This window comes from Diabrotica undecimpunctata, chromosome 8 (assembly GCF_040954645.1).
Source record: "Diabrotica undecimpunctata isolate CICGRU chromosome 8, icDiaUnde3, whole genome shotgun sequence".
In the NCBI taxonomy this organism is placed as follows: Eukaryota; Metazoa; Arthropoda; class Insecta; order Coleoptera; family Chrysomelidae; genus Diabrotica; species Diabrotica undecimpunctata.
Genome location: NC_092810.1, coordinates 50,187,743 through 50,202,377, shown reverse-complemented (window position 1 = coordinate 50,202,377; position 14,635 = coordinate 50,187,743). Strand labels below are relative to the sequence as shown.

Genomic DNA, 14,635 nt, shown 5'->3' with positions numbered 1-14,635 from the left:
TCTAGAATTTAACTATAATTGCTTCTAATAAAAATTATATTTAAATTTGTTTTGACATTCAAATTCCCGATCCCGAAATCGTTTAAAAAAATTATAGTTAAGGAATTATTGGTGTTAACCTTTAAGTATTCATTAATTGTCGCTTTGTGGCAATCAACGTCACAATCGGTTAATTTAGCCAATCTGTATGCGTCCACTGCTGGACATTGGTCTCCCTCAGCTCTCTTCAGCTGTGTCTGTCTTGTGCAGTTTTCATTCAGTTACTGCTAATATAGCCCAGGATGTGGGAGAAAGGGTGATTTTACACTTTAATTCAGAAATTTATGTAATGTGGCCTAGGTTATAAAGGGCAACCTCAGAAGCAATCCCCCAGTTCATTCAACAAAAAAGTTTTGGTTATTGTTTATTTATGAGCGTTTATATGTGCAAAATACGTATTTTTTGGGTTTTTTTTTTTAATTTTTTGCCTAAAGTAAGTCTTGTAATGGGTAATTTCTGTATAGATTATGAAAGTACTCTAAAAGACATTCAATTTGAGCAATACGTTCAATTTAATTTATTTGTTATTGCAAAACTGACGAATGAATGTCAAAATAAAAAAAACGTAATATTTATTACAAAATTGCTTTTTTTTCTCTCCATTACAATTTTCGCACATTCTCGTACATTTTAGGCCGTGCTTACGGCATCCGCAATGTTTGCCACATGCGGTTACGTTGCTAAATTGAAAAAAGTTAAACTTTATTCGTCATTTTTGACAATAAATAATGTCTTTAATCTAAGGCGAATACAAATACTTGAAAATATAGGTTTTTAAGTAAAAAATGACGCCAGATTCGTTTCTTAATAGGTATTAATAAAGCCTCTGTGATTACAAAAAAAATTATGCTAACTCGGCTCCTATTGGTCGCAGAAAACTCTTTTTTTTAAATCTTTGTTCAGAAGCCAGCTACAATAATCTACAAATTAGAAATTTGTAGGGTACATAGGGGGGGCTGCAGCTCTAAATGTTTATAACTGCAATTTTACAACTACATAAATAATTGTTTTTAACAAGTTAAATTTTTTTTTCATTACTTTCCAGTGGATTATGAAGATATACGGCTTTAGTAAGAGAATGAAAAAAGAATTAGCCCTCTACCATTTTTTTTTGTAATCCTATGATCATTCAAAATTGAAGGTCGTGGGATAAACTAATTAACGTATCTCAGCAACAAATTAAGTGATCTAGGCCTACTATAGCTTATTCGATTCGTAATTTTATAGGCTTGAATGTCATAAAATAAATAAAAGAGCAATTGCAATAAATATTACGTTTTTTTAATTTTGACCTTCGTTCGTTATTTTTGCAATAACAAATAAATTAAATTGAACGTATACTGAGCTCAAATTGAAGTTGTTTTAGAGTACTTTCATAATCTATACAGAAATTACCCACTACAATACTTACTTTAGGCAAAAAATAAAAAAAACTCAAAAAATACGTATTTTGCACCTATAACCACTCATAAATAAACAATAACCAAAAATTTTTTGTTGAATGAACTGGGATATTGCTCCTAAGGTTGCCCCTTATAACCTAGGCCACATTACATAAATTCCTGAATTAGAGAGTACTTTTTCCCTCACATACTGGGCTAATACGCTTCAGGTCATCAGTCCATCTAGTTGGTGAGCATTTTTTTCCGAATTGCTTCTTGTCTTTGTCTCCACTCGGAAATACAATTTATTCATCGGTTATCTAATAATCGGGTGATGTGTCCTGCACAATTCCGTTTTAGCGATGCGATTTTTTGGATTGCGTCTGTTGTTTTTGTTCTACGACGGATTTCTTCGTTTGGGATTCAGTCTCGGGGAGACATTCAATATGGGGCTCTTTAGCCCTCCAAGTCACGCAAATCTTATTAACTACCTTTTTTGTGAGTGTTAATGTTTCCGCCTCATAAGTGAGTACAGGTAATACACATTGCTCAAGGATTTTCTTTTTCAGTCATCTTGCTAGGTCCGATTTAAATACATAGTTTAATTTACCAAACTCTGCCCAGCATAATCCTATGCGATGCGGCAACTTACATGTCTGGTTATCTCTGCCCAACCCAATTTTATATAGTAAGTACTTAAGCGATGCATTCAGCACAATATCCCTTTCCTTTATGACAAATTTTTCGATTAAGCACCAGATATGTCATTATTTGCGACTTGTTCATAATAATCATTAGTTTGATCTCCAAGGAAGCGTGACATAATTGGTCCAACAATATTATTGCATCATCCATACAATTAGCTATAAAGATGATAGCATTTGCGAATCTCAAACGACTAAGCTTCTCTCTATTTACGTGGATACCATGTTCGTTCAGATCTGCCTTCTTACAAGGCAGATCTGCCATATTCTAAAACCGTCATGAATAACTTTGGAGAGACGGTGTCTCCTTGCCGTTCTCTTCGCTATATACAGAATTTATTTATTTCTTGTTCAGATAGTCTTACGCCAGTTTTGGCATTTTTATAGATATATTTAATTATGTTAGTGTAGCTATGGTCTCTTCTCGATTTTCATTTAACATGCAAAATTTGAGGTTACAAGCATGCATGCGTCTTCAGATCGATATTACTACTTAGCATATGTTTTATCAGTAATATGGAGTTAGGCAGAAGAGTCATGCTTTCATAGGAAATGGAACAAAATTGCTATTTAGTAATGTTTTTATTTAAACTACTAAAAAACTCCATTGATTGCTTCGATATTCCAAAACACATATAGTTTAATCTACCTTCTTATACTGTTAAAAATGTTTCTACGTTCAGAACTACACAAGCTAAAAAAACCTATTTTAAAACTCTCCCATATTTATTGTATGTAACAATTATAATTGTTTGGTTAACTACTGTGATGTATTTATCTGTATGCTAAATCATTTATTACTATTACCGTTCTATTACTATATCTAAAATAGTTTACTTTTTAATCGTTTAAGGTTTCCTTTAATTAATGTTAAGCCTCATTTTAACAATATTAACTTTGTTTTATGTATAATGCAAAGTTGTCCTATAAATGAATAGCAACTAGACAATAAAGATATTAAGATCAAAGCCATACGGCTGGAAAACATAAAAGGAGCCTCCACGAAGATTGCTATCACATGTGAAAACAATCGGGCGTCCTCTGGTAAAGAGTAATGTCGGCTAATCCTTTCATCACCGTTGCAATAACACAGATGCAAACGCCACCAAAACGGTCCTTGTCAAGGCCTGTTTTGATGACTACTTCAATTATTACTGAAGGACTATCAGCAAATAAACAAGATCTATTGTCTAATATGTCTTAAGAACACGGACTCGATGTCCTACTGGTTCAAGAAACCCATCGAGGTACTGCAAGCCGCAGACCAAGGATTCGAGGTATGAGACTTGTACTGGAGAGACCACATGACCAGTATGGTAGCGCAGTCTTCGTCAGACCAGATACCGACATAGTTTCCACATCTTTAATACATCAAGATCCTCACAGTGGAACCAAATCTTGTACAGTACCGTCCATCTACATAACGTCTATCCAGTTGGTAAAAAAACATATTGAGTCATTCCCTGGTTTAGAGTCGCATTATACAAGGGCCACCAGTCAAAGACTCAATTTAATTTAAATTATCAATTAAAAAATGTACAATCTCTATCTTGAAAGTCTAGCTGAAAATCAAAAGCCAGACAGCCATTGCAAATACAGGCAAATTTTTGGCAATGACTATAATTACTGTTTTTTCGTTTCTAAAAAGGATCAATTTGCAGCATGCAGTAAATATAACATGGCAGATGCAACAAAAAAAACAAGACTAATAACTAGAATATCCAATGCACATAATAAGGAAGAATGAATGCCATGAAGCAAAAAATAAAAACAAAAAGTTATCTCAACATGACAAGATATTTAAAACAGCAACATTCGACCTTCAAAGTATACCTCAACTACCTAACTCCCCAGTATCCCCATTTTACTATTCTCGAAAATTGTCTCGAAAGTTATCCTATAAATGAATAGCGCCTGGATAATACATATATTAAGATCTAAGCCATATGGCTGGGGGACATAAAAGGAGCCTCCACGTAGATTGCGATCACATATGAAATCAATCGGGCATCCTCTGGAAACGACTAATGTCGGCCAATCCTGTTACCACCGGTGCACCAATACAGATGCAAACGCTACCAAAATGGTATTTGTCAGACGGTCAGAGGTCTTTGCAGTTTTAATGACCACTTCAATTAATATTGAAGGACTATCAGCAAATAAAGAAGATCTTTTGCCTAATATGTGCAAATAAAACGGTGTCGACGTCTTACTGGTTCAAGAAACCCATCAAGGTACTGCAAGCCAGATTTATTACATCGAGATGACATTGAGATCCTCACAGTGGAACAAAGTCTTGTACGGTAACGTCCGTCTACAAACCGCCAAACGCTGACTTTGTTTTTGATAAGATAAGAAACCGGATAATTTTCAATCACAGCAAATAAAATTCATACTGGATGACATCAACTGTCACAGTAGCGTGGGCGTATAACGAAACAACCTCCAATGGCGAAGAGCTAGAAAATTGGGCTGAAAACATTAACCTCAAACTTATTCATGATCCAAAACATCTCGCGTCTTTCAACAGCGGAAGATGGCGCAGAGTTTACAACCCAGACAATATATTTGTCTGGATTAAAGGCCAGGTGACAAAAATTGTTAGAAGCGCCCTTTCAAAAACACAGCACAGTCCCATAACTTGCCTTGTGAACACGGCAATCAGATACGAGATTGTCCCTTTCAAGAGAAGGTTCAATTTTACTAAAGCAAAATGGAAAAATTTCGCTGAAGTATTAGATTAAGAAGTTTACCAGCTAGAACAGTGCTCTGATTCATACAATTAATTTGTACAAATGGTAAAACAAATATCACAAAAATATACTCCTAGAGAAAATGTATTCCTACATGCGATATCCGCCATCAGAACAGACAGGTAATGTAAGCTGTTACGGAAATTAATTTGCAATCTTTGCAATAATTCTGCTGTCCCGGCACCCAATCTGACAAAAGTCACACCCGATCAGACAGCCCATCGTCTCCTGACGAATGGTAAGACGACATCAAGGAAGAACAAAGTGAGAGTACAACGAAATATCGACGAAGAAGAGGATGTTCTAGGTGGATCGCACCTGTCATCTCGTCCTTTTGTCTAAAGGAGATGAATCAGAACAAATAAAGCACTTTGGACCAAAAACCATAGAGTGGCTCGTAAAAATGATGAATTGTTGCGTCCGTACATTAATCAGCATATGACAATATTTGAATGGAGGTTTAACTATTTGTAAGTAGGTATATTTAAAAAACCCTTAAAAGGGCTACATCAACATAACAAACGTTTTCGGAATAATAATTTCATCATCAGGTTAAAAGCAGGTTAACATGCCTAAGCCACCAAAATATTAGGGTAAAACCCTTTACAGAAGTTAAAGTTGCCAAAAAATGATGTTTAATATTTTATTAGATTTAACTTCAGGCAATATATAACCATGGTTCACGTGAGTACCAGCATCCAGAGGGTAGACGCTGGTAACGCGTCTTTTAACGGACTTCAGCTGGTAACTGAGCTGAAGTTACCATCTGAGGTCCGTTTGAAGAGGTAACTAACTGAAGTTAGCAGCTGAAGTCCGTTTGAAGAGGTCTACCCTCTGGACGCTGGTACTCACGTGAGCCATGATTATATGTTGCCTGAAGTTAAATCTAATAAAATATTAAACATCATTTATTTTTGACAACAATATGTACATTTTTTGGCAACTTTAACTTCTGTAAAGGGTTTTACCCTAATATTTTGGTGGGTCAGGCATGTTAACCTGCTTTTAACCTGATGATGGAATTATTATTAAGAAAACGTTAGTTATTTTAATGTAACTATTTTAGGAGTTTTTTAAATATACCTACTTACAAAGAATCAAACCTCTTTTTGTGGTACATGGTATACAGCCAGCACCTTTGTAGTAGCGCACTTAGTTTCGTCGAACAGTTTATTTTTGGTAGAGGTGAGCTGCTAAGGCAGGTTTGTTCCATTAACATCTTGTAAGTTTCATTTCGCTAAATCAGTCTATTGTACAACTTATTGTTGTCTTGTTACAGATTATTAAGTTAAGTTTCCTGTTGATAGAAATTTGCTCATATAGTTTATTAAAAACATGATCTACAACTAATTCTGGGTTATGTATCTACCGTTCGACATCGCTTCTAATTATACTTCATCTAGTCTCTAAAATAAGATTATTGCTTATAATTACCCGATTATTCCTTATAATTAATTCTTATAGAAATAAAGATAATATCTTAATATTATTAACAGTAATTTTTTTTTCAGAATTAGCATACAACTATAGCAACGATTCTGTCGGCGAGAGTTACGATGACTATATAGAGTTAATGTCTCCAAAAAGTTGGACATGGGTCCTTATTTTTTGCCATTTTGTAGTTTTCGTGATTGGTTTAGTCGGTAACTGTTTAGTGTGCGTCGCGGTTTATCGAAATCACACCATGCGGACGGTTACGAACTATTTCATAGTTAATTTAGCTGTAGCGGATTTTCTAGTGATACTATTTTGTCTGCCCCCCTCAGTTGTATGGGACGTTACCAGTACGTGGTGGTTTGGATCGGCTTTATGCAAAATTGTATTATATATACAGGTAAGATTTTTTAAATTAAGCTAATGTCTAATTAGAAATTAAGCAACATGAAAAATGTAGATCCATAGTAATAAAAGATACAAAAAAAATCTTGGTAGGTTTAAACTCCACATTTTAAACTGTTACAATATAACAGAGTGTTTCATAACGTCTTGCCAGATCACAGTTATATATTTTTTAATTAAACAACCCACGGACTTATTTTTAAAAAATAAAAAAAAAGATTTAAGTATTTGAAAACATTTCACTGAAATAAGTTAAAACTGGATGAACTTTATTCGCTCATAGGTATATAAGTATTATATAAAAAAAGTTATTACAATATCTTTATTTTACAATATTACTGAAATTTTTCCTTATTATAACTAGCCTTCACAATTTCGTCAATAAAAAAAGTGTTTTTATGCGAAGTTTAGAATATATATATAAGGTTTAAGGGAACACTACTTAGTTATTAATTTTTATGAAAAAACTTTACAAATTTATTTAGTAATTCTGACAACAGGTGAACTAGGACATTTTGTACATATTTTCTTACTGCATGATAAACATATTGGTTTTTTACAATCCTAGCATAAGTAAAATGTCTTTCTATGAAGTTTAGATGGGCATAAAGAACAATATTTCCGAATCTCTAATTTTTCTTTGGGGAAAACTTTACTGGTTCTTCGAGTGCAAGTATTCTTCTCATCGAGTTTCTTATATTTGAGCTAATTTTAGGATACTCAAATCATTTTCTCATAAAATGTTCTGTCGTTAGTGCGTTCATGAATTTGATTCGGGATGTATTTTCATTATTTTATAAACAATTAGACATGACAAATGCATTGACACAAGTCATGTCTAATATTTGATAAAAAATAGCCATTGTCCAATGTCGAGTTCTCCTTGATGAGCTGTAAATGGTGCATTTTTCATCTAGTGGATCAACACTTCCTTTTGTTGAATTATAGAATGATGTTATTTCAGGTTTGTTACTCTCAACATCTGTACAATATCTCAACAATGACAGAGGTGCATAAAAGAAATAAGGAATACAGCCTTGTTTATCTTAGGAATATAATATGAAACTATTACATGTTTTGAAAATCCATATAATGCAGAACCAACTTGTTTTTTTTGTTGGCCTTAAATTATGAAGGTTTTGATTTTTTTTATGGTTCCGACATAGGTAAGGCCTCTTGGTTGTAACTTTTTCACTAGCTGAAGAGAAGAAAACTAATTATATGCAATAGTGTTCCTATTACTGCCAAATAGACATTTTAGTTGACAAATTACAATCGGTAATGCGGGTTTGGTTAATTTTTTTCTGAATTTGGAAGACCAATTCCGTTCGAACTTTTTCCCGTATATATAGGCATTATAGGCAAATTGAGTCTTAGCATCAGTTTTCAAGAACCCTTTTATGCAATATTTTCGTGACTTATTTGGTATGTACATCCGGAATTTGCACCGGCCCCTAAACCCTATTTATATCTCATCAATACATACAAGAAATAATTGCAAGCTGGAGCAGCAGTGGCAATTATTCAAAACCTCTATATTGGAGCCAAGTAAGAAACTACTTACAACAACCAAATGTAAGAAAACAGAGTGGATGACCGAGGAAATTCTAGAGTTGATGAATGAAAGGGGAAAAAACAATACCATCAATACGATCCGCTATAAACATCTTCAAAACCAAATAAGAAGAAAAATTAGGGAGGCTAAAGAAACCTGCTTTTATGAAAAATGTAAAGAAATAGAACTGCAAAACAGATATGACAACTTTAATCTACATAAAAAAGTCGGAGTAGGAACTGGAAGAACCTCGAATATATTGCTCGACAAAAATGGAAATATTATATTGGAGACAGAACAAAAACTACAACGATGGAAAGAGTACATCGAAGAATTATTTCATGATCAGAAAGCTAATACATCTGTAGATAGCCGAACGAGAGATGTAGGCCCAGAGATAACCAAATTAGAGATAATTCAGGCATTAAACTCAATGAAAACTAATAAATCTGCTGGTCCAGATGAATTACCAAGCCAGCTATTAAAGTTGGCCAATGAGAAAAACCTGGACACAATAGTAGAACTATTCAACACTATCTATACTCGGGAATCATCCTCAGAGAAATGTTGACATCGGCATTTGTGTGTTGGCCAAAGAAAGTGAATGCCAAAGAGTGCAGTGACTATCGAACCATAAGCTTATTGTCACATACCTTGAAAATTCTGTTGAAAATTATCCACGCCAGAATTCACTCTAAACTGGAGCTGGATATTAGTGACACACAATATGGGTTCCGCAATGGTATGGGTACCAGAGAGGCACTATTCTTCTTCAACCTGCTGACGCGAGAAGTTTGGATGTTAACCGTCCTCTTTACGTCTGTTTTATAGACTACAATAAAGCGTTTGATAAAGTAAAACATGACCGACTCATGGAAATTCTAAAAAATAAAAACCTAAATGAAAGAGGTTTAAGGCTAATAATAAACCTTTGTTACAATCAGCGAGCAATAGTACGAATTGAAAAAGAGACATCTGAGGAAATGGAAATTAACAGAGGAGTCAGGCAAGGCTGCATCTATTATTTAACGCTTATTCTGAAGAGGTAATTCGAGAAACTCTGCAAGATGAAACAGTCAGCATAAAAGTAAATGGAGTCTTAGTTAACAACATCAGATATGCAGATGATACAGTAATAATAGCCGATGGTTTACAAGACCTGAAAAGACTTATAAGTAAAATAGTAATGTGTAGTAGGGATTACGAACTCTCGCTCAATATCAAAAAGACGAAGTTTATGAAAATTTGTAAAAAAACCATAATACTAACTAAATCTTGATAGCAGAGGGCCAGCAGATCGAAAGAGTAAAAAAGTACACTTACCTAGGAACACTTATAACAGAAAATAATGACTACACTGCAGAAATCAAAGTCAGAATCTAAAAAGCACGTTCTAAGTTTATGAAAATGAAAAAGGTGCTATGTGACAAAGATTTACTACAAGATACTATACTATAGAGTGGAATCATGGACGTTAAATCTAGACAAAACGAGACGACTTAACGCCTTTGAAATGTGGACCTATAAAAGAATTATGAGGATTTCCTGGGTAGATAGAGTTACAAGCAATGAAGTACTGAGAAGAATAGGTAAAGAGAAGGAAGTTAAACTTACAATTAAAGAAAGAAAGCTGCAGTATCTCGGACATGTGATGCGGGGCGAGAAGTATGGCATCCTGCGACTCATAATGTAAGGAAAGATAGATGGCAGAAGAAGTATCGAAAGAACACGAATTTCATGGCTTAAGAACCTGAGAGAATGGTTTGGATGCACCTAAAAACAACTATTTAGAGCTACTGCCTTAAAAATTAAAATAGCTATGATGATTGCCAACCTTCGTAGCGTAGATGACAACTGAAGAAGAAGAATACATGCATTTTCCCAATGGTAAATACATATTGATAATTTTTAAAAAACATTTAAAAATGTCATTAATATGAGCCGCTGGTGTTTGTTTTTTAGTCTTTCTTTTCTAGATATCATCAAACCTCAAGTAATTTATTAAAACACTAAATCGTTTTCCCGTAATACAGTTCCAAAAAATGTCTCTTTCAGTTCCATCTGCAGTAACCAGGGCGTCAATATCTTCATCATTAGATTTATAGATCGCGGTAAATATTAGTGGGCCCATCAAATCAATCTTTATATTTGTATACTGCACTATAATGGTATTTATTATAGTTTTAGAGATAAGAAGGTTCCATATATCTTCTGGAGTGGTTTCATCTGCTAGAGTACGAGAAGTATCTTTTAATCCTGGTAGGTTAAGACCATATAATGTTGTGGAGTTCTCACATTCTTTATAGTTTCATTTAGCTACCGCTTTTGTTGATCTTTTAGATAATAGTATTCTCATCAATATTTTCATTATTTGAAAAAGATTGTTCATCATGATCACTTTCACTTGAAGGTCGATATTTATGTTCTTCTTCGATATCATATTCATCTTCTATATCAAACAAGTCAGTTTCTACCTCATTATACCATTTTAAAATAGTACTTTTAAAATTATTGTCTAATGGATTAGTTTTTTTTTATGTACTAGGAACCAAATTCATCTAAAATAACAGGTTTCACACAAAAATCTTGAATTTTATAAAAATTACAAAACTTACCTTAACCGTGAGGTAGAGTCACTAAAACTGATTTCTAATTTAAACACCAATAGTGACCTGAAGGTACATGAGTGCGAGCAAGATTCAGGGTCACCGGAAAAAGTTACAACAACTTCTAAAGTACTAGGAGTCTGCGTGACCAGCTCACCCATTACGGGTTCAACCCATCAGGCTTGCTTGTTTATATTTTACATTGTATTTTATTCAAAGTTTGTTGGGTTGGTTATATTATTTTTACAAATTCTTGTACGAAGAGAAGACAGAAAAAAAATTGCAGGTAGGTTTAAACTCCACATTTTAAACTAAGTTACAATATTACATTTTTTATAACGTTATATACACACAGTCATATATTTTTCACAGTTTTCATATACGTCACAGTTATATATTTTTTAATTAAACAATCTGTATTTTATTTTAATTTTGCAATATGCTTTACTTTTCCATCACAATAATATTAAACAATGTTACATGAAAATAGTATCCAGTGTAACTCGCTATATAATTTAAAAAGATATGTATTGCAACCATAGTTTTAATTATAGTCACGAATTATAAAAATGATTAATATTGATAATATTTATTAAATCGTCCAGTCATCAGAGATTTCACCTCTAAAAATCGTACGACCAAGCTTAATTTTGCTGGAAATGTTAATTTTGGGACTTAGTTTATTGCTCCTACTTTCAGGCTTCCCCTTAAACTTCGTAAAAGGTAAACGAAAAACATCGATTTAGCAAAATCTGTACACCATAGGAAAAGATGTTTTAATAAAGAAGAGTAGGAGTTAATTGTGAACACAAATTTTCATTAGGACTTTTCTGTAGAATAAACCGTTCTCTCGGAAACAACGTCAGTTTTCGTTACAAAGCTGTTAAATAAATAAACATTTTTGTTGCGATTTTTGTCATTTTTTACCATTGCCTTTGATTGATCGCTGTGCCATTTCTATTATTATTGCTCAATCTCCAAAAATTTCAATTTTGATATATGCCTAAAACGCTGAATATAAACTTTTACATTGAGTTCGAGACTCATTAGTAAAGTGTCGATAAATTTCAGCTCCGAATAAAACGTGTTTTTGTTGGTGTATACCAAAAATTTAAATACAAGTTTGTACTAAGAGTGAAATTAAAGTGTTTTCTAATTACAGAAAAAAAAAATTGTAAGTACAATTTTTATTTGATCCAGATAAAACGATTTAAAGGATTTAATTGAAAACTAAACAACAGAAGATCTATTTTTATTTTAAATAAAAACGCTGATAAGTCGGCTTAATTACTTTAAGTCAGTAGCAGCTCTAGTATAATTCTATTAAATGAAGAAATTAAAAATTAAAAATGGATAACAATTCAAAAACAGACACAATAATCACCAAACCATTATTAACATCTTCAGCACCAACCTCTTCTTTAACATTATCCTACTCTAATGCTGTAAGAAACTTTAACTTTCCATCCAAAGAACAAGCAATTGTTTTGTCATCAGTGCCAGATATAAAAATACACGAATAACAGCAATAGGAACTTTGGTACAACCAAAAAATATCATCTTCGCGTCCAGAATTTCAAATAACAGAGTATGCATTTATCTCAGTAACACTACAATCTTAGAAAAATTACTAAATAATCACAAATCCGTTTCAATACAAAGAAATGACATAGAAATTAGAAGATTAATTACTCCCCCGAGCCGACTAGTGATATCAAATGTCTGCCTCAGTATTCCAAACACTATTATCGAACAAGAGCTCAAAAAAATGGAGCTAATTGCAGTGTCTAAAATATCATTTTTAAAAGTTGGCATGTCTGAATCTGCATACAATCATATATTAAGCTTTAGGCGTCAAGTATTTGTTGCTCCAATAAATAATAATCATATCTCAAATTCACTTCTAATATCTCATGACAATATCCCCTACAGAATTTATCTTTCATTAGATGGCCTAAATTGCTCTAAATGTAATACCACAGGACAAAAGATGAAAACTGCACCATCGAACCAATAAATATACAAAATATTGACCAGCTTTCTCAATCCATAAATACTAATATTTCTGACACAGAAAATTATCCAATAAATAAAACATCAGAAACCCCAACTGCTTATTAATCCAGTACTTCTGCTACTTCTTCAACCAGACCACTACCAAATACCTCTACAAACTCACAAAACCTACCCGAATCACTATCTAATAATACCAACATAATATCACATACTTCTATAGCAGGGAAAGCAGGGAAATTTTTCAGCAGGAGAAATGCCACTATACCTCAGAAGACAATATATATCACTACGCTACGCTTCAAGAATTCTAAGCGCAACTTTCTCGCAAGTTTAGTATCGGAAGAATCACTAGAACAATACACAAATTACACCACGAAGACAGTACCATCTTACGAACGAGTTAAAAGATTACCCTATTATATCAATCAAATCACCTTGGCACCCATAAAAATATATCAGACACCTCCCTGGACAGTTTCTTTACCAATAGTAGACCTCTCCTTACTTAATCATGATAAGCATTTATACATTTCTGCTGAGGTGTGGGTTCAGTATCATGCAAATTTACTCAAATATTCCACTTATAAATTGTTCTTCACTGATGTCTTCAAAGATTGCAACGGAGTAGCAGCTGCTACTGTATCAGAAAACGTAATTGCTGCCACTAGATTAACTGACGGCTGTAGTATTTATACCGCAGAGCTCCAAGCAATACTTGATCCACTAAATCATTGTAAAACCACAAATTAAAAACAAATACTAATATTATCATATCCATTAAGTTCTTTACAGGCCATTAAACATGTTTATCCTATACACATCAATCTATTCCTAATTAAAGACGCATTGCAACAGCTCCAATTTTCTGGACAAACCATATTATTTATGTGGGTTCCATCCCATGTCGGAATAACTGGTAATGAGCTAGCAGACAAAACAGCGTTTGAAGCAATAAACAATGTGAAAATTCCGACTACAACAGGTATACCAATATCAGATACTAAGACTTTATTTAAGACTCATGTAAATAAAATCTGGCAAGAAATATGGGATCAAACAAACACAAATCTTAAAAGCATGAAACCAGACGTATCTTCAAAAAATCTTCCTATACCACCAAAACGAAAAGACCAGGTAATTATCAGCAGACTCCGACTTGGGCATACACGACTTACGCACGGCTACATAATCTCCAAAGAACCACTACCAATGTGCCAAAAATGCCAAACACCTTTCACAGTCAACCAGATAATAATAGAATGTCCAGAGTACACCTCAGCCAAGGCGATATTCAAGATACGCAAAAGCCTTAAAGAAGCACTGGTTACAAAATTCAATGAAGTTCTGTCTTTTTTAAATTATTATAAACTCTATAATAAATTATGATTTAATTTTTGTTACATTTACATACATGTACATAATACCATATTGTTGTAAGTCATGAATTTTAAAATGTATCTTATTTTCTCTATTTGTATCATAAACCTACCGCTAATAACCCTAGCGGTTAATGCGGATAAATAAAAATAAAAAAAAAACTTTTACATCACAAATAATCTCACGTCACGAAAACTGCTGTCATGAGGATAACTTTAGGTGTAATTTGTAGCTGAGTGTGTGTAATATTGAAAACGTACTTATGCAATTGTAATGTAATGTAATGTAATGTAAAAATTAAGTTTTAAACGTTTTAGATCCTTTGTAATGTAAACGTTTTATTTCAGCGTTTTTTAGGCATGTT

At 33.3% G+C, this 14,635-nt stretch overlaps 1 protein-coding gene across 1 annotated transcript in view; it reads left to right on the top strand.

Moving 5' to 3' along the window:
* Positions 1-14,635, top strand: part of LOC140447526 (orexin/Hypocretin receptor type 1-like) — a 1,044,614-nt gene that overhangs the window by 361,394 nt on the left and 668,585 nt on the right. The window contains exon 5 of the mRNA XM_072540227.1: positions 6,390-6,712. Coding sequence (XP_072396328.1) covers positions 6,390-6,712 — 323 coding nt within the window. The remainder of the gene's footprint in view (positions 1-6,389; positions 6,713-14,635) is intronic.